The sequence below is a fragment of the Schistocerca serialis genome, chromosome 1 (genome assembly GCF_023864345.2).
Source record: "Schistocerca serialis cubense isolate TAMUIC-IGC-003099 chromosome 1, iqSchSeri2.2, whole genome shotgun sequence".
NCBI lineage: Eukaryota > Metazoa > Arthropoda > Insecta > Orthoptera > Acrididae > Schistocerca > Schistocerca serialis.
Genome location: NC_064638.1, coordinates 651,797,374 through 651,818,897, shown reverse-complemented (window position 1 = coordinate 651,818,897; position 21,524 = coordinate 651,797,374). Strand labels below are relative to the sequence as shown.

Sequence of the window (21,524 nt, the reverse complement as noted above, 5' to 3'; positions counted from 1 at the left end):
GCAGGTGACTCCACCCAGAAGCAGAAGTCGAAACACCATAATCTATGGTAGGGCAAAGTAGTGGAGACACAAAATTAAACAGAGGTGGTGTTAAACGAATGGTGGGACCGAAGTGTGCCTATTTCCCAATGCATTTTCGATGACGCCACTGAAGTGATGTTACTGCAGTTGAATGTTTGTTTTGTTATAGCTCAGTTTACACAAGCATCGAAAACTTGCAGCTGCACTAGTTTGTGGCTCCATTTTGTGCAGGAGCATCTTTGAAGTGCCAGAGTTTTCCATTGGCTGCACTGAATTGTGCGGTTGTCAAAGTTGTATTCGAATAGGTGAAGTTGTGATATTGTAACGAATTACGGAATGGAAGAGAAAACCAATATACGCGAGATAATAGCAACATTAAGTGACCACACGGAAAGAATATTATGTAAGGTAAACGAATTTTACAGTTTCTAATACAACAAATTTGTGCGATTATTGTGTAGTCTCGATGAAAATGCATTAATTGTTAATCTTTTTTCTGTTTTGTGTATCAAGAGACGACAGGAGTTGAAGGACGATGAGGTTGTGGTGAAAGGGGTTATTGACAGACTTAATTCTCTGAATTATGTTCGAAATACAGGGTGGCCAGATAAAGAGGAGATCCTGAATGCTTATCAAAAGGCTCGAGAGGTAAGTATATAATGATATATATAATTTCAGGTAGGCCGGTTTGTGTGGCCGAGCGGTTGTAATGGTTAGTTTGGAACCGCGCGACCGCTACGGTCGCAGGTTCGAATCCTGTCTCGGCCATGGATGTGTGTGATGTCCTTAGGTTAGTTAGGGTTACGTAGTTCTAAGCTCTAGGGGACTGATGACCTCCGAAGTTAAGTCCCATAGTGCTCAGTGCCATTTGAATTTCAGTTAGTGATAGAACATCAATGAAAATATTATGTTAGTCACTTGATATGCCGGCTGGCAAAGTGGCATTGACTACAAACTCCTGCTGTAGGCTTTGATCTCTCCGAGGAAATATTTTTCAAATATATTTATTCTTCTGTTTATTTAAAATGCGAAGTAGTGTAATGTCTAGAAATAGTGACGGCTCACTTCTCTTGCTTCGGTATCCAGGGCAACAATGACTTCCAGGTAAATGCCGTGATGGTTCCTTTGAAAGGGCACGGCCGACTTCCTTCCAAATCCATCCTATGGGACCGATGACCTCACTGTTTGGTACCCTCCCCCAAATCAACCAACCAACCAACAGTGACTTTTACCTGTTAATAAATTCAGTATGTGTGTACGCTGCTGCCACTGGTTCTCAGATATACATCTTTGACTGGCGGGTCATACCACATCAAAGGGATCAATATTAAAAAGTACCCCCACTCGACCATCTCCAAATCTAATGAAATTTGGTGTGAAGGTTCTACAATGTCTTTGGAGCTTATATACCAAATTTCAGTCTAGAGGGCAGGCTGTGCTATTTTTTTGTTTTCTGTGAAATCTGGGTAGTAAAAAACTTTAATTATAAATGGAAAACTAGGGCACAACATACATTCTGCAAACTGTTACAAGCAACAGGAATTTTTTATTCATTTAAATAGTAATATAATGTTTCTGTATTTTCAATATTATTTTACTGAGCGTTAAGGACTTGAATATAAAGATTAATTCCTGCTCTGATGTTTATGTTTCACTTAGCAAAGTTTTTAATTGGTCAACTGCATATGTTTAGTATACAAATAAGGGCATAGTAGATTTTTTTAGCTCTTAGATTAAATGCTGGATCCAAGAAAGTGAGTAGCTGCAGTGTTACGGAAGGACATTTTTTCACAGCCATACAAATATGACTTTTAACATAAAATATATTGTTATTTATTGAATTGTATAACAATAAAGGCTATCTTACAGGTTACTTATTAATTTATTAGGGTCATTCCATGCTAAGTAGTCTAGAGGCACCCACATGACCCTCATGGATTTTGATGAAATTTTGTATGAACATTCACACATGTTCTCAATGAACACTGGTAAAACTTCAGCTTCAGAAATTCAATACTTGCAGAGATATAGTCACTTGTTTGAAACCATAGTACAGCTTTCTATAGTGTGTCCTTGAATTTTCAAACAAGGCTCACAATAATGAAACAATCTGATTGTTAAAGTAATTGTTGCCATTATATTTTCTATAAACGGTGAATCTTGTGAATTTTTTCTGTGAAACTAGTGATTACGTTTTTACCAAGGTAGTAGGCTACATTTAAGTGTGATTAAATACAAAATTAAAACTCTTAGATGTTTAACCAACCAATTTCACGTTTCCCTCATAACTTTAAGACAAAAATTCACAGGTTGCAACACCCAAGTATTAAAATCTCTGCAGTATTGATTGGAAAATTTACATCACTTGATGCATGATTCAGGCAAACCGATTCTTTTTTGGAAAAATGTTTTATGCAAATGAATCCAAAAATTAGGTCTTCATTTTCCACTTGTAAATGTTTACAATTTTGAGAAGTACAAAAAATATTACATTTAATAGGCATAATAAAAGATTTCAGGTATAATTTGAGTGCCAGGAAAATGTGTTCAAACTTCCAGTGCACCTCTTTGATGATGCTACTTTTTAGGGCCTTATATGCTTGCATTGCAAAACCAAATCAACTTTTCTAGATGGTTTAGAATATGCTCTTTCTAATGACCATAGTTTAGAAGAGTTTGGAGAAAACACTTTTTTGAAAAATTTGACTAAAAGTACCCATTTTTAGCACTTTTTGAAAAATCTTCAACTTCACCCTAGATTTGTGAAATAATGGAAAGCAATAGGAGAATGAAATTTTATATTCTAAGGCCTTGTGTTGGTGAGTTATGGTGTGCAAAGTTTCATGTACATTCCACAATTACTTATGTAGATACAAAAAACTAAATTTCGCATTTTTTTAAAACATCCATTTTTTCGCCCAACTTTGCTTCAAATTATCTATATGAAAATTGCTCAGAAATCCTTTTCTTAATATTTTAGTTTAAAGAGCTCTAAAAGTTGTATAAGATGGCCAAGTTTTGTTTCTTTCATGCAAATACTTAGAGATATCTCATCTCAAAGTTGCTGAAAATTCAAGGACGCACTATAGAAAGCTGTGCTATGGTTTCAAACAAGTGACTATATCTCTGCAAGTATTGAATTTCTGAAACTGAAGTTTTACCAGTGTTCATTGAGAACATGTGTGAATGTTCATACAAAATTTCATCAAAATCCATGATGGTCATGTGGGAACAATTCTCGATATTAGACCACTTGGCACGGAATGGCTCATTATTGAAATGAAAATTATGTAGCATAGGAAAGTGGAATTATTGTTAGTGAAATATACACTTTGTACGTGCATAATTAAAATGCTGTTTTGAGAAAGTACCCTTTACATTAATAAAGATATTTCTTTTTTGTTTTTTAAGAAAGTACCAGGGAAAAAACTTTCATTTAGTTATTGTTCATAAACATCATCAGGACCTGAAAATCTATAAGTAAGTCTTTGAGAACTACCATTAATATGTGGTTCACATTAACAAAAATGTCAGCAGGAGAAACATTAAAGACATCATTCTGGACAATTTAAAATGTGTTTTTAGTATTGTCTGTTGACTTCATTCCCATCACTTTGTAAATGTCTGTATGAGCATGAAACTTCTGAATAATGCATGTAGCATACCTGTATACAAAAGCTATATCACTAAACACTTTGCAAAGTAAAAATGACCCATTAGACAAGACTGAATCATTTGTTAACTTTCTTTGAACTACTTGGTTCTGCTGCTGCTTGAAAACATTTGCACTCTGAATAAGTTTGTAGGTCCTTCCAGTACTATGCTGCCCAGAAAAAAACAGCATTTTCCAAAAGTGTGGTGTGTGTTTTTTTTTTTTTTTTTTTTTTTTTATCAGAAGAGGGTTGTGGAAAATGATATTTTCTTAGGCCACTTATAGGCAAACAGTTAATTCATCGGCTTTCCAACATTTTCTTTACTGCTTCAGTTCTTGACACTGGAATGTAAATCACAATAATACTTTTGGCAAGATCTTTTGCAGTTGTTGCAAATTCTTCTGCATTATTTCCTAATATTTTTTTCTGGAGTATGGAACGAAAAATGGCTCTCTTAAGTTCTCCTCCGATGCCATCATGTGGACTCTTTCCATGAGCTGTTTCGAAGTAACTTCGATCAACTGTTAGACCAAAATCTTAATGAAAAAGAGCATCACAAACACAGAACCAGCTTTTGAACTGATTTGCAGCTCCATCACTAAAGTAATGGACATGTGAAATTGGAAACCTAACTTTTGTTTTCAGATGTGCTAAAATTGCCAGATTGAAAGCATGGGCACTGTCCTTACTATGTTCTAAAGAATCAGATACAACACAGTAGTTTATATGCTTCAGTTCAGGACACTTGTAATACACAATGGCTGTAAAACTGGACACATTGGGTGAACACCTGTGAGCCTGCATGATCTCAAATTGATGTTTTATCAAAATGTTTTCTGAGAAATCCTCTAGTACAACAATGTCTGTTTCGGGAAGGACACGTTTTAACATGAGAAACTTGGAGTGCTGCCTACGTGCATTGTAAACATGCCCGGTCAAAGTTTGTAATTGTAAATAAAGTTGTACCTTTGCTTCTGACAACTTTGTTTGTATTTCTTGTTTCTTTGCATGACCTTCTTCTAGACACCATTCATAAAAAGTTATTCTTTCGTTTAAATCTAACCCTTCAAAATAACTGTCAAGAATTCAAGTGCCACACTCTTCACAACTCCTGTCTATACAGCTGATATTGGTGGAATCACAAACTGTTTTCTCAAGTACTTCATCTAAACTTTTTGGTATGCTTAGCAAATGCTTGTTCAAGACCTTAATAAAATAGCAGCATTTTCATAAGTGCAGACTCAAACTTCTCGACCTCTTAGTGTTGTAGGTACAACATGCCTTGGTCGTAATTGTTTAAATTTTGACAGTCCTGTGGGTAACTCCCCATACTCTTTGCAGAAAAGTTCATAAAGTTCTACCAAGGCATTGCCAGCTTATGTCACCTCTTTTGTAAAATTGTATCACCTTCTGTATTGTTTGATTTGGCACAGAATCCCTTCTTTTTTTTCTTTCAAATATTGATTGTTTTGGTTTTACATTCCTAGCAGTAAAGCCAGCAACTTCAAAAAAATTACTAAGTTTTTGAGGTGAAAAGGATTTGATGAGTTTTCCAAGAACTTCGGGATGCTTGGAAGGTGATTTTGGGAGAAATCTCTTGATCCTAGCAGTAGCTTTACCTAATGTGCTAGGTGACATTTTTAATGTTGGATTTGCACTGGTTTGACGAGCAAGGGCGCATTGCATCTTTTTCTTTTCTTTTTCATATTTTCGTAAATGACCTATCTTTCCCTCGGCTATTAACTTCTGTCATTTTGCTTTCTTTCTCTCACGATCTTTTTGATGATACGCTTCTGCTGTTCCTGGATCATTCATTTTTTGTTTTTTGCATTCCTTATCACGATTGGCACCAGTTTTGGCCATCACACCAGCACATATATTCAAGAAACTTGTTAAGTCTATAACTGAACGAAAGAAGCAATTGAATTTACATTACATTTCCAAAAAATTCATTGTGAGCCATTGATGTACATTACATTTTATTTTCGAGCTCAAAGAGTGAACATATGCTCAGCTTAAAGGAGATATGCCATGTTTGATTAGAGTATAAATTAAAAATTACAAAGCCAAAGAATTGGGAAATTCTTTTTACATGTTTTTAAAAGTGTTGCACATAACAATGTCGCCTAGTCTTTGCAGAGTAGGCTATGATATTCCTTCACTGTTAATAATTATAAAAATATTTGGAAGTTGTCAGATAAATGCTAACAATATTAATAAGATGCCTCAGCATTTAAATATTTGATACTCTTGCTTATATAGCACATTGAATTATAGCCTACATTCTTCACTCGGGCTTTTAGAGTAATCAGGCTTATTCGGAAAAAATTTTCAGAATTATGTATAAATAAACTAACTTCGTTTACATTAAACTAATACTTACTTTCAAATTGTTTATAACCTTTATAACCAGCAAATTTACACTTACAACATGAACAGTGTCACTTGAAACCTATATAACAATGGAGAGAGAGAACGGAAAACTGGAGAGAAAACATCTGACAGAATTGTTTCATTGGCTAGCTAGGTAAAGACATGCTGTGAGTGGCTGGTTTCATTTTTAGAGAGAAACTCAAATAGACATTTATAGCAAATGTCCTTCCGTAACAAGTTTTACAAAATAAATATTTATTAAATAGTTGTTTCATGTGGATTTATGGTACTGAAGTTACGGAAAAGAAAATTTTATATTAACTGTTCATTATATTTTATATTGAAATTACGTCAACAATTTGTTACGGAAGTACATTAACAATTTTGGGGGAAATTTTATGTCTTTGATAAAGATACCAAATTCCTTCTTTTAATACCAATGTATTCCTGTTGGGCTAACTTAAGTGCCTACATAGATTTTGTCACAGGATCATTAATGTTTGTGATACAAATAATATAAAATGAAACATCCTCCTTTAACAGAAAATATTTTATTTTTTCTAATGTGTGAGAAAAAAATCGCACTAATAATTTTTTAAAAAGGGAAATGACTGTAGCAGATGAAACTACATAGTTTTCTGAACAAAATAGCACAAAGTTTTATGGTGATTAAAAGGTTTTTGAATTTCAGTACTTGTGGCATACAATATCACGACCTGACCCACCAGTATCTTCAGTGGTTGATTTCTTGGGGGATTTTAAAGAGAGGCTACTCACCACTGCATCACGTACGAAGAGGTGCAAATGTGCCAACTTTGCTAGGCTTTTCTAAGAGCTCTAGGATACATTTGGTCATTTGCTTTAATATACATAGACAACTTTTTATGCAGAATGACACTATGGCAAAAATTACGGATTTAGCCATACATAAATATAAATACAAGTCTCCAAAGTGGCTAAAAAATTCGTCGCTTTGTTCGGAGAGCCATGATTTGACCAACCACTGCTACGTTTTGTATCAGCCAATCACGCCAAAACTTCAGATGGCTATTCCTACCTACAATTTGTGTATATCAATCAAATTTAAGTAGTGCTGGATGCCCAGATGAAAAGATATGCATCTACAAAGTTGGCCAAAATTTTCTACTTGCAAATTTTATGGTGTTTTTGGGGGGCAATGTCTCAGCTGTGTCTTTAATCCCCCCCCCCCCAAGTTGGATAGAGCATCCTTCAAGCATTCAAAGCTATTTTGTTTAATTTCTGGTTCTTGCATATTGATGAGTAAGAATACGTATCAACAGTGGGAAAATGTATTACTGATGAATACAAACATTAATACAATTTGAAGTTGTAAATCAAAAGATGTGTAATTGTAGGGTCTTATAAAGTATAAGATTTTCCTATGGTTTAGAGAAAGTAACTATGCTAATAAGTGTTTTTACATCATTTTTCAGTGTAGAATATAAATATATTAAAACCTCAGAAAGTGCCCTGAGGATTATAAAATCTAGATTATAATGGAATGCTATGTTGCTTTCGAAGGTTTTAACCCTTCAGTGCATTGTCACTCGGTTTCCATTGGTATTTTAAAGCAGCAATACAGTGACATACATTGCTGAATCGCCACTTTCAATTGCTACTTTCATTATTGGCAATTTTCACAATGTCAGCCTTTTGTGCTGTACAGTCTTAGTGTTGAGTATTGAGTTTCTGAATAATAAATAATAATTGTTTTAGCTGAAGGGAAGCATTAAAACAGTGTTTTGATAGCCTAATTTGTATATTTTATATAAAAGCTACACTGAATATTCCAGAATTTTGTCTGAAGTCATCAAGGCAATAGGGAACTACGATCAGTTAAGGAAATGTCACCAATTGACAAGGAACTTCTTCACTGTAGGTCTGGCCTTGGTTTTACTGCAGATGCCCAAAATTTGTTCACACCAGAATGCCTTGTTGACGACAAAATTTCAATTCCTGCAAAATTTCTGCAACCCATTTGGTAAAGAAAAACATATAACCAAGAAGGCTTGAACACCAGTAAACACGGCGATGTCTGGTAGGTTGAAGTTACTGACTGACCAAGCTTTTAAACGTGGTCAGAAAATTTGTACCAAATGTAGACATGAAATGCCCAAAAAGAATCATCCCACCAGGATAAGCAAGAATCACCATCCACTGAAGACATGGGTGTTGTTGTTGCTTGCTTTACCACTAACACTTCATTATAATCCCTTGGAGAATCACTACTAAAGCTTCAACAGACCAGCAAAAGGGATTCAATGGGACACACACAGTGCAAATGTCTGAAAGCCCAAGGCAGCATTACTAAGGTAATTGCCACAGCTGCTGCTGTGGGCCAAGTAGTTATTGCTCAGCTACAAATGGAAGAGTGCCAGAAATGTAAAGGTATGGACATTTTAATCACACAGCTTAAGATTAAACTTCAGACTTCAAGCAATAGCAGTAAAGTTCAAATTTTGACCCTGGTACAAATAGCTGCACTACTGAAAAAATGGCTAAAGAATTTGCTGTTTCAACTAATATGGTGAAGAAGGCTAGGAAACTAAAGATGGAAGATGGGATTTTGGCAACACCTGCAAATCGAAAAGGGAAAAAAGCTCACTGGTGAAATAAAACAAAATGTCCTCACTTTCTTTGAAGATGAGTTTTCTCGTCTATGTCCAGGCAAAAAGGATTGTGTTGCAGGAAGAATAAATGGGGAAAGATTCACAAGGAGAAATGCCTGCTCCTTTGTAACCTTAAAGAAATGTTCATTGCTTATTGTAAGCAGTATGGAGATGAACTAAGCTTCTCAATTTTGTGAGCTCAGGCTGAAATGCTGGTGCTTCTGGATCACATTCAGAAAGCGTATGTGCAATTCATCAAAATTTGAAATTAATGCTGGTTTCAGCAACAGCCATTCAAGATGACAACAAGGATTTGATGAAAAAATGTATGCAGTTTGGAACCAAAAAATTGTATGCTCCAGCTTCGTGAGGAATGTCCAGAAAAAATGCGACTAGATGCTTTTCTTGAAGACTCTTTTAAAGACCATGACCGTGAAGAAACAACGGAATACAATCATTAGGCCCATGCTGGCAGACACATTGGAGACTTGCCAGAGAACTGTTGAAGATTTCATGGAAGTATTGATTTTTGAAAATTACCGGTTTAAGAAGCAATCACTTTGTGTCAGAACACCAAAGTTTACATGTTGTTGTTGTTGTTGTTGTGGTCTTCAGTGCTGAGACTGGTATGATGCAGCTCTCCATGCTACTCTATCCTGTGCAAGCTTCATCTCCCAGTAACTACTGCAACTTCGATCCTTCTGAATCTGCTTAGTGTATTCATCTCTTGGTCTCCCTCTACGATTTTTACCCTCCACGCTGCCCTCCAATACTAAATTGGTTATCTCTTGATGCCTCAGAACATGTCCTACCAACCGATCCCTTCTTCTAGTCAGGTTGTGCTCTTCTCCGCAATCCTATTCAATACCACCTCATTAGCTATGTGATCTACCCATCTAATCATCAGCATTCTTCTGTAGCACCACTTTTCAAAAGCTTCTATTCTCTTCTTGTCCAAACTATTTATCGTCCATGTTTCACTTCCATACATGGCTACACTTCATACGAATACTTTCAGAAACCACTTCCAGACACTTAAATCTATACTCGATGTTAACAAATTTCTCTTCTTCAGAAACGCTTTCCTTGGCATTGCCAGTCTACATTTTGTATCCTCTCTACTTCGACCATCATCAGTTATCTTGCTCCCCAAATAGCAAAACTCCTTTACTACTTTAAGTGTCTCATTTCCTAATCTAATTCCCTCAGCATCACCTGACTTAATTCGACTACATTCCATTATCCTCGTTTTGCTTTTGTTGATGTTCATCTTATATCCTCCTTTCAGGACACTATCCATTCCGTTCAACTGCTCTTCCAAGTCCGTTGCTGTCTCTGACAGAATTACAATGTCATCAGCGAACCTCAAAGTTTTTATTTCTTCTCCATGGATCTTAATACCTACTCCGAATTTTTCTTTTGTTTTCTTCACTGCTTGCTCAATATACAGATTGAATAACATTGGGGAGAGACTACAACCCCGTCTCACTCCTTTCCCAACCACTGCTTCCCTTTCATGCCCCTCGACTCTTATAACTGCCATCTGGTTCCTGTACAAATTGTGAATAGCCTTTCACTCCGTGTATTTTACCCCTGCCACCTTCAGAATTTGAAAGAGAGTATTCCAGTCAACATTGTCAAAAGCCTTCTCCAAGTCTACAAATGCTAGAAACGTAGGTTTGCCTTTCCTTAATCTAGCTTCTAAGATAAGCCGTAGGGTCAGTATTGCCTCACGTGCTCCAACATTTCTACGGAATCCAAACTGATCTTCCCCGAGGTTGGCTTCCACTAGTTTTTTCATTCGTCTGTAAAGAATTCGCGTTAGTATTTTGCAGCCGTGACTTATTAAACTGATACTTCAGTAATTTTCACATCTGTCAACACCTGCTTTCTTAGGGATTGGAATTACTATATTCTTCTTGAAGTCTGGCGGTATTCCACCTGTCTTATACATCTTGCTCACCAGATGGTAGAGTTTTGTCAGGACTGGCTCTCCCAAGGCTGTCAGTAGTTCTAATGGAATATTGTTCACTCCCGGGGCCTTGTTTCAATTCAGGTCTTTCACTGCTCTTTCAAACTCTTCACGCAGTATCATATCTCCCGTTTCATCTTCATCTACATCCCCTTCCATTTCCATAATATTGTCCTCAAGTACATCACCCTTGTTTACATCTTGAGCAGCTACCAAAAAAAAAAAAAAAAAAAAAAAAACAACTTGCAGAAAATGAATTAATTATATTGATAGATTTTGTTGAGAATTATTCATTTGGTGTTCAGGATTCTGTGCAAGGATTCCATTGGGAGAAATAGTCAGGCCACATTTCATCCATCTGTTGTCTATTTCAATGGCACAGAATGTCAGAGTATTGGCATTTGTATGGTCAGCGTCTTCAAGATACCATTGCTGTCCGTGCTTTTCAAATAAAGTTGATAACATGTTCAAAGACAGACTGAATACATTAAGAACATTTATTACTTTACTGATGATTCAGTTGCTCAATATAAGAATCTCAAAAATTTCATCAATTTATGCCTGCACGAAAAGGATTTTGGCATCACTGCCAAATAGAATTTTTTTTGGAACAAGCCATGGTAAATTGCCTTGTTGACGGCATTGGGGGAACAGCAAAAGGACTTGCAGCCTGTGCTAGTCTGCAGAGGGCCTTAGATAACGAAATATTGACTCCATATGATTTATTCAAATTCTGTGATGATAGTATTCCAGGTGTAAAGCTTTTTATGAAGCAAAAGAAGAAATTGAAAAAAATCCACCCGGATCAAAAAACAAGGTTTACCACGGGACATCCAGTATCTGGAACGAGATAAAAACAATTAACTGTGATCAGCTCAGAATAAGCAGAGTTCCGATGATGCTACAATATTCACAGTTAATGTTTTCGAAGCAGATGAAGAAATTCCAGCAGTCTCAATTCAAAGTTTACAACCAGGACAGTATGTTACTTGTATGTATGGCAATTTTTGGTGGATTGGAAACACAATGAAGTTTCACATGAGGGTCATTCCATGTCAATTCAACCAGTTTGAGAAAATGTTCCAGCTGATAGTCTCAAATTTGGCTAAAATTTAGCACACCAATGCTACCTTGTGTGGAACACTCATGTTCCCCTGCCAATTAGTTCCAGAATTATGGCTTGGGGAAAAAGGTGGCGTGACCCGGAAATTGCAACCCGCATCTGGCAATCTATCTTCAGTCCCAACTTCAGGTCTTAATAACTTTGGAACTATTCCACACAGTCCAGTGACATTTTTACAACCCAGTAACACCCACTTAGAGAACACACTCTATGAATCAAGACACCAACAACATATTTCTGAGGGAAAATAAAAAATTTCAAAATGTGATTAAAAAAATGTAATACATTAAAAGGTACATATTGTAGGTGCCCTCTATGCCAAATATGGTAAGCTTAATGTGGCCTAAACACACACAGAACTCACCATGCCCATATCAGTCACACAAACAGAGTTACATGCACACGAAAATACAAAAATTTGAAAAATTACCTGAAAAAAACGTGGCTTTTCGAAGTGTGGTAGTACAAAAAGGACAAGTGATACCCAAGCCAAATTTCAAACACTGCATAAGTAGACCATAATATAATATGTGGCAAAATTTCAACTTGTTATTGCAAGGCATTTGTGTACAATAAAAGTTGACAGATGTAATTGGTTACGTTTCTTTTAACACGATTTAGCAAGTAATAGTGATGATGCAGACAGCTTGTTTCAGAGCTGCAGCAATTGTTGGGAACCATTAGGCAACAGAAAGTTAAACATGGTAGTTTTCTTGCAGGAACAACAAAGGAAACAAGCAACAATTACAGGTTACTCATGCTTTTAAGACTCTAGTTCAGACTGGTCAGTGCTGTTGTGGAAAGTCAGTATGGAGGCAGAAGAGTGTACTAGTGGTGCTTTTGTTCAAACAAGTTGCAGTGTTGGTAGAGCACAAGCATCTGAATGTCATAAAACAACATATGGAACAAAATGTGCTATTTGCTTTGTACTGTATGATCTGGACGAATCGTACCAAGATTTGTTGCTATGGAGATCCAGGATACACCCTGTGGGCACAAGAATTACGGTTCCAGGAAACTTTAGTGTTTATTATCATATGAAAGTGTTTCTGGTATTCTTTCCTACAAAGAAGTTGTTTTGATCCATTTTAGACAGTGAAGTGAAGTGTAGCCTCAGAGAAATTGATATAAAGTCAGTATTGAAAGTGAATCAGTGCATGGGACTTAACATGAAACCAGGACAAAAGTTATGTTCAAGGTGTGTTACACAGCTAAAAAACGAAGAATATTCTGAAACTTTCTGGCAGATTAAAACTGTGTGCCCGACCGAGACTCGAACTCGAGACCTTTTCCTTTCGCGGGCAAGTGCTCTACCATCTGAGCTACCGAAGCACGACTCACACCCGGTACTCACAGCTTTACTTCTGCCAGTACCTCGTCTCGTACCTTCCAAACTTTACAGAAGCTCTCCCGAGTTAGAGTCTCGGTCGGGCACACAGTTTTAATCTGCCAGAAAGTTTCATATCAGCGCACACTCCGCTGCAGAGTGAAAATATCTCATTCTGAAGAATATTCTGATAATTTACATGACAGTGACGAAGAGTATCAGCCACCTACGACCACAGCAGATGAGCAATTAAGTATTTCAGTGACTGCTCTTGGTTTGTCTCCCACGAAGACACACAAAGTTGGGAAAAGAGACAGGCCCAGCTATGGGTGGTAGAAGAAAACTACAAGAAGCTCAAATGCAATTAAAACACAAAATAGCTGACACACTAATGGTGGAAGAGGAAGAACTATCTGCTCCAAAGGAACAGAAATTATGCTAGAAATGCTCTGATTTGGACAAAATTGTGCATGATTTGAAAGAAAAATGTGCCATATCCACATGCCAGAAAAAAGTAGCTATTCTTACCTACACTGCAAAGGAATTCAATGTTTCTATGTATATGGTAAAGCAAGCTAGCAAAATAAAAGCAACCCAATGAGTGCTTCCATAACTTCAGCAGGCTCAGGGTAAGCAATTGAGTTCAGAAATAAAGATGCTAGTGTCGGAGTTTTATGAAAATAATGACTACAGCCGAATAATGCCTGGAAAAAAGACTATGTAACGGTGAAAATGGGAAATGTACGTGTACAGATGCAAAAGTCTGTTGCTATGCAACATATCAGAACTATATGTAGAATTCAAGGAAAAGTATCCCAATACCAAAGTAGTTGTATCATCTTTTTCCAATCTTCGGCCAAAATGGTTTGTGCCTGTAAGTGCAAGGGGCACAATGCTTGTGTATGTGAGACCCATAAGGATTCTGGTCTGGATTACAAAGGTGCAATGAAGCTGCTAGTGTGTGATATCAGTTCGTACCAGTGCATGATACACAGGTGTGAAAAGTGTCCTGGTAAGGCAAATCTTGCAGAACACATGAATAACAAACTGTATGGTGAACTCCTTATGGATGACGATGAACTTGTTTCTTATTAACAATGGATGCACATGGATCACACAAGTCTTGAAACAAAGCTAAGTACAGTGGAAGATTTTGCTGAAATGTGTTGTCAAAAAATGGACAAACTGACCACACACAGCTTCATAGCAACAGCACAGTCGTCTTATCTCCAGCTTTGTAAGGATAATTTGAAACAAGATGAAATTATAGTAATACTAGACTTTTCTGAAAATTATGCATTTATAGTTCAAGGTGCCATCCGAGGACATTTTTGGGACAACAGTCAAGCAACTCTCCAGCCATTTGCGATTTACTATAGAGGTTAATTAGGTGATGTGTCTGTCATGAACCTGTGCCTTTTTAGTGACCGTTTAATTCATGATGCCATTGCAGTTCATGCCCACATTCGCACTGTCATGGCATATGTGAAAAACTTGCTGCCTCACATACATTTTGCGAAATACTTCAGTGATGGGGCAGCTAGTCAGTACAAAAACTGTAAAAATCTCAAAAATTTATGCATGCATTACCATGATTTTCAGATTCATGCAGAATGAAATTTTTTCGCAACAGGTCATGGTAAAAATGTATGTGATGGTATTGGTGCTACCATTAAGCGCATGGCATCACGAGCTAGTCTGCAGCACCCTACAGGAGGTCACATTCTAACACCTCTTCAATTATTTACCTGGGTACAGAAAAATATCTCTGGCATACAATCATTCTATGTTTCGAAAGATGAGGTGAAATCAGTCGAAGAGTTGCTAAAAAGCAGACTAGAACACGTTAAAACTGTTGCAGGCACAAGGAGCGATCATCACTTCTCTCCAGTGGACTCTGACAATGTGCAGATGAGCAGACTGTCTGGTTATAACTATAGGTTCATGCACAACATGTGTCTTCACAGTGTGTCTGACTCAGGATTCAGAAGCAAAAGCAGCAACATACAACCAGGTTGCTATTTTATTGCAGTTTATGACAACAAATTGTACTTAGGATGTGTTGCAGAGTGCTTTGCAGCAGAAGGTGATGTATTTGTGAACTTCATGGCACCAGCAAGATCATTTCATTGGCCACGTTTGGCAGACAGGTGTTGGATTTCTTTTGAACATATTCTTATGACAGTTCCAGTTCCTACCACAGTGTCACGAAGCCAGTGCAATTTGCCACTCAATGTACAGAGTACAGTAGCTTAAGTGTGGGAGAATTTCTGTTTCGAAGCACAATTGACTGGTTTTTAGCAGTTAAGGTGCAGTAAACTTTAATGATAGGTTGTGTTAATCTGTCTATATGTTTTTGCTTAGTGATGAAACAGTTGTGGGACAGGATAAGAAGAGGCCGAACAGTTTACGATATGTTTTTACAAAATTGTGTAGTGGAAAAATGGCCACATCACCAAATACATCTGTCAGCTTCCATTGTACACAAATTTCTTGCAATAACATGCTAAAATTTCGAGATATATATCATTATGGTCTACTTATGCAGTGTGTGAAATTTGGCATGGATACCACTTGTCCCTTTTGTGCTACCACACTTCGAAAATCCACGTTTTTCAGGTAATTTTTCAAATTTTTGTATTTTCGTGTGCATGTAACTCTGTTTTTGTGACTGATATGGGCATGATGAGTTCTGTGTGTGTTTAGGCCACATTAAGCTTACCACAAAAAAATTTATACCCTTTTTGAGTGAATTATATTTGGCATAGAGGGCACCTACAATATGTACCTTTTAACGTATTACATTTTTTAATCACATTTTGGAATTTTTTATTTTCCCTCAGAAATATGTTGTTGGTGGATTGATTAATGGAGTGTGTTCTCTAAATGGATGTTACTGGTTTGTAAAAATGTCACTGGACTGTGTGGAATAGTTCCAAAGTTATTAAGACCTGAAGTTGGGTCTGAAGATAGATTGCTAGATGCGGGTTGCAATTTCCAGGTCACGCCACCTTTTTTTCACAAGTCATAATTCTGGAACTAATTGGCAGGGGAAACTAATACTTTGTACACGAGTGTTCCACACATGGTAGAATTAGTGTACTGAATTTTAGTCAAATCTGAGACTATGAGCTGGAGCCCCTGGTTGAACTGACATGGAATGACCCACAAACAACATGTCCTCATCACCTTTATGCACCCACATGGTCATGCCTGTTCATTCCACTAGTTGACTGCTAAAAATATCTGCTGGATTCCTGAGCAACATATCTTCATGACTTTAGAACCCCATCATCATCATCATCATCATCATCATCATCACCAGGAAGACAATACAGTTATCCACGATCCGTCATTGACAAAATTGTAGAAGTGCTTAACGAAAAGTGGAACTGACTCTTTAGTATTTTTGTTCTGCAAATTTGCTGTTTTTTGACTATATTTGTTTTTATGTCATGTGTTAAACTAATGTTTGAAACTGACTTATACATGTCAATAAAAATAATTATGGGACTTGATGAGCAAAATATTTGACTTTTCAATCTTCTTGAAGTGCTAAGAGAACAACTTTTGAAATGTATTCTTACTCGTCAAACTGAAAGATCCAGGAATTAAACAATATTTCTTTCAAAGCGTAAAGCATTCTTTTTCCAGCTGTAGCAAGAAAGAGGATTGAACAAAACGCAGTTGACATATTGTCCCCCAAAAATACCCTAAAGTTATCAATTAGAAAATTTTGGCCGACTTTGCAGGTGCATATCTTTTTATCTGGGCATCCAATGTTAATTAAATCTGGTCGATATATAGACATCATAGATATGAATAACCCTCTGAAGTTTTGGTGTGATTGGTCCATATGAAAAGTAGCAGTGGTTGGTCAAACCATGGCTCTCAGAATAGCACAACGAATTTTTTAGCCACTTTAGAGGCTTGTATCTATATTTAGGTAAGGCTAAATCCCTAATTTTTGCCACGGTGTGATTCAACATGAAAAGTTGTCTGTGTATATTAAAGCAAATGTTTGCTAGAACTTTTAAAAAAGCCTAGCAAACTTGGCACATTTGACCATTGTACATGATGTGGACGTGAGTAGCCTCTCTTTAAAATCCCCTAAGAATTTAACCACTGAAGATACTGAACTGAAATTTGGTATGTAGTCAACAAAGACCATATAGAACCTCCACACAAAAATTCATTAGATTTGGAGATGGTCGAGTGGGGGTCTCTGGTTCTCTTGACATGGAATGACTCAGGTGTAAGAGTAATACATTTAGGGAGTTGGAACTGAAGAAAGACCCAAAAGACTGCCAACTTTCCTCATTAGTTGCCTCAGGAATCCCATGTGCTTGTCCTCTTCGACCTGGAGAAGTGACGGCCACTTATGGACAGGGTGGTGCAGATCTTCTGGGCTGCAGGTGCAAAATGTGATTCTTAATTCCTATTGTTCTTAATTCCTATTGTTGCGAAAACGCACAGCCTACTGTAACCTCAGATATTTGCTATTGAAAATGTTTTATCTGTTGCCATCTCATGGCACATTGTTGAATAAACACACTTGAATTAATTCAACTTTAAATAGGATTAAATTGTTATAACGAAAAACTCATTTCACTGAAGAACAGATAATAATCAGAATCCTGTCGCTCTCTCTCAGTAGGCCAGTGAAAGATAAAAAAGCCCCTTCCCTCTGAACTAACAGTCAGTGTGCTGTCATTCTTGGGTTATGCTGGTTCTGAAAGTAGGTTCTGCTACTGTCATTCCAATACTTAAACACCTGATTGACATTCTTAATTGTGTGAAGTTGTATTTTGGACTTAAAGTACAAGGATTGGTTCTACTGAACCTACATATATCAGGTGCATGCCCTGTCCAGTAACTTACTGATCTGCATGACATAAGTGTGCAAACTTGAAGAGAATAGAACAAAGAATACTTATTTTACAGCAACATTAGTTTTTGGGTGTAGGTTGTGGTGATAGCATGGGCTGAAGTCTGGGTTTGGCTGGAAAGTGACAGTTTGGTTGAGAGTTAGTGAAGCCTATGAATTTTTAGGTGTGGTGAAATACTGATCTGTAGGGTAACCTGAAGTCTAGGTTTGTTTGAATGGTAACAGTTTGGTTGTAAATTGGTAAAGGAGTGTTTTGGTTAATCCCAAGTGTCCACTTAATAAGCCCATACCTCTGACACATCAGAAAGTTGGCTGAAATGGAGTAGATAATGCATTCATACATGGTGTTATACCCTGATATTTCTGATACAAACCATCAGTTTTTAATTTTTTTGTGATTAAATGATGCTATATCTCTTAATTGGCCTTATGCTTTTTCTACACAACTTTGCTTCATTGAACCGAGATATGCCCTCTCCAACTTACTGTTTTAGTGCACTTGTTATTTTGCCATCTGCCTCAACTTGTGCGGTTCAAGACTCAGACCTTCTCCTTGTAGTGCCAGTTTATTTTGCAAAGACCCAGAAGTGTTGTGCTTACGTCTGCCTTGGCTTCATTTACAGAGTCAATAAATTATTTACTTGTAATAATAAGGAATTTTCTAAGTATCATCAATATTAGAAAGCTTTTAGAAAAATGAGTTTCTCAGTGTGTTTAAATTTTACGTGATTTTGTATTGTTTCTCTGTAATTCGTCTTTCTGCTCTTAAGATTTGTGAATGTATATGTAGTTGGAAGCTGTATCAAAATTTCTGCTCAGTTAATAATTTGTTATTTTGTTTTCTTTTTGACCAGACAACTGATTTTTTTTTTTTTTTTTTTTTTTTTTTTTTTTTTTTTTTTTTTTTTTTTTTTGAAATTGGTTACTTACGTATTCTGGCATTTCTGTTATTTGTGCAGTCCAAGCTGCAACTCAGCATTGTGGCTCATGGGAGTGAGTATAAATGGGAAATGCCTTTATGGTCACTCTCATCAGCTACCGTGCGATATGTCAGCATGGAGTGTGAGAGTTGTATTATTTCAGCATCCATTTTTACGAATAATTTAACAGCTGTAGACAGTGTGCTGATGAGAAGGTAATGGGCATTTACGAATGGCAGCATTTCTGAATTGCTGAACGTTAGGTTGTGTGAAGATGGGCCAGGTGCCAACTGGCAGAGACCAGACTTAATAGCCAATACTTATGTTCAGAACCAATCTTGAGCAAGCTTCTAGAAGCAGTTGTGCCACAAATACTCGACATTCCCTTGGCATGCTGCAAAATTCACCCTGGGCATTTCCTTTCACTTGGTTTGCTAGTTTTGTTTCCCTTTCTTCTCCAGTCAAATTATATTGTTTGCAACATTTGTTGTTCTTGAATGAGTCTTTTCCGTGTGTTAAAATAAATGCACATTTCCAAGAATGTTTTTGGAAAAGAATTACCTAGTGATGCTTAGTTTCCCAATAAAACCTCTTTATCCTGTTGATCTGTATATCATCTTTTTCTTGGCCTTTTAGGTATTCAGTTTATGATGATGATTTGGGTGTTTCGTTGCATAGTTAAGTTATAATCTTACAAAAAAGATGTTAGGGAACTAGATAACATTTTTATAAAAATGTCTTACCTGAAATTGATGTCGGTAGCCTACATTGTAAATTGTGCTACAAGATGTACATTCTGATAACGCTTATCAGTATACAAAGTGACATCAATTCAGTGTTGCAATAGTTTATTAAAATTATACATCGAAACTATGATGTGCTTCAAATAACGTCATGGCGGACATTATTATTGTGGTATTGTTTTTTTATGAGAGACATCTGTAGTGTGAATGGTAAGGTCACTTCGTAATTTGAACTTTAAAAAAAAAAGTTAAGGTAATCTTAAAATTTATTAATTAGTTTTCTTATACATTTGACTTCCTGCTATGTGTATTGATGGTGTTTGGGAAAACAAATATAAGTTTTTGGAATGTGGAGCATTTAGCAACCACATAAAAGAAAATATAAAAAAATCTTGATTGAGATTGTCACACTGCAGTGGAGTGTGCCCTGATGTGAAACTTCCTGGCAGATTAAAACTGTGTGCCAGACCGAGACCCGAACTCTGGACCATTGCCTTTTGCGGGCAAGTGCTATACCATCTGAGCTACCCAAGCACGATTCACGCCCTGTCCTCACAGCTTTAATTCTGCCAGTACCTTGTCTCCTACAGGAGAGCTTCTGTGAAGATTGGAAGGTAGGAAATGAGGTACTGGCAGAAGTAAAGCTGTGTGGACGGGGCATGAGTCGTGCTTGGATAGCTCAGATGGTAGAGCATTTGCCCGCAAAAGGCAAAGGTCCCGAGTTAGTCTCGGTCCGGCACACAGTTTTAATCTGCCCGGAAGTTTCACAGAAGAAATCTTTTTCTGTAGAAGCAAAGCTTGATAATTTTTAACATGTTTTACTTGCAGGATCGTGATGAATATAAATTTCAACTAAATGACTGCAAAACTAAATTAAAAGAACTGAAGGAGGAGCTTGAAGCAACAAGACTGAACCAGACACAGCACAATATATCCATAGCAGCAGATTTATCTCAAATCAATGAAAGGGTAAGAAATATATTGTCATAATTTACACGTGTTCCTGCTAACAATTAGTGTATAAAGTAGGTTCCTTTCCTTGCAGCAGTTGCAAATCCAGTAACTGTATCAAAAAATTGATACCATTTGAATATTCTTATATGTGAATGAATAAAATTAGTTAGTTTGCTTGTAAACACACAAGCTCATTTGGTGGTAGGATTTTAGGTTTAGAAAACTTTTGCGTTCATAACCCTATCCCTTGTTTGGTGTTAATTCACATTCTAAATATGGTTACAGAATTACTCTTTAGTGGTAAAATTAAGCCACAAAGAACTCGAATAAACTAGTGTAGGACAAGTTTCCCATCCTAGACAAATGTAAGGTAACGCTTTATTGCTAATGGCCTCAACACCACACCCAAGTTGAACACTAGTCTCCTTGAAATAGGGCCATATACACTAAATAAATACCCTTCAATGGTATAGTTAAGAGATAAGTAAATTTGTTCTGTTTTGGGCACTAAGTTTGCTGCTGATCATTCCTTTTCTGAAACTTCAATTTTACTTGTACACCATTCCTTTTTTAAAATTCATAAATGTCCTTAATGTATAATCCATTCCCATTTTGTATTAAAATTCATAAATGTTTCTAATGAATGTGCCACGACAACAAGAAAGTACTTTAGAAGCCTGAAATAACGCAGTTGTTGGGGACATGCTTCCACGTTATATCATACCAATGGTATATTGAGAGTGAACTGTGTAATGACAAAAATATGCATGGAATATTAGGAAGAACACACAATGCAATATTATATATGCTATACAATAGTATATTTACATTTAAAGAACATCAGAAGTAAAACATTTCAGAAATTTATCAAAAAGGGTACAGAAATTAGACGAACTTTGCTCAAACGTCAAACAGTAACA

The 21,524-nt window shown here is 36.6% G+C and overlaps 1 protein-coding gene across 3 annotated transcripts in view; it reads left to right on the top strand.

Annotated features, from left to right (window-relative positions):
• The first annotated feature begins 263 nt into the window (after positions 1–263).
• LOC126479166 (centrosomal protein of 112 kDa-like) overlaps positions 264–21,524 on the top strand; it is a 164,968-nt gene continuing 143,707 nt past the window's right edge. Inside the window, exons 1-3 of one of the 3 annotated variants that reach the window (XM_050103761.1) lie at positions 264–429; positions 535–669; positions 20,479–20,619. In XM_050103761.1, the coding sequence (XP_049959718.1) occupies positions 358–429; positions 535–669; positions 20,479–20,619 (348 nt within the window). In that variant the 5' untranslated portion in view covers positions 264–357. The remainder of the gene's footprint in view (positions 430–534; positions 670–20,478; positions 20,620–21,524) is intronic. The other 2 variants (XM_050103760.1, XM_050103759.1) reach the window with 2 other exon arrangements.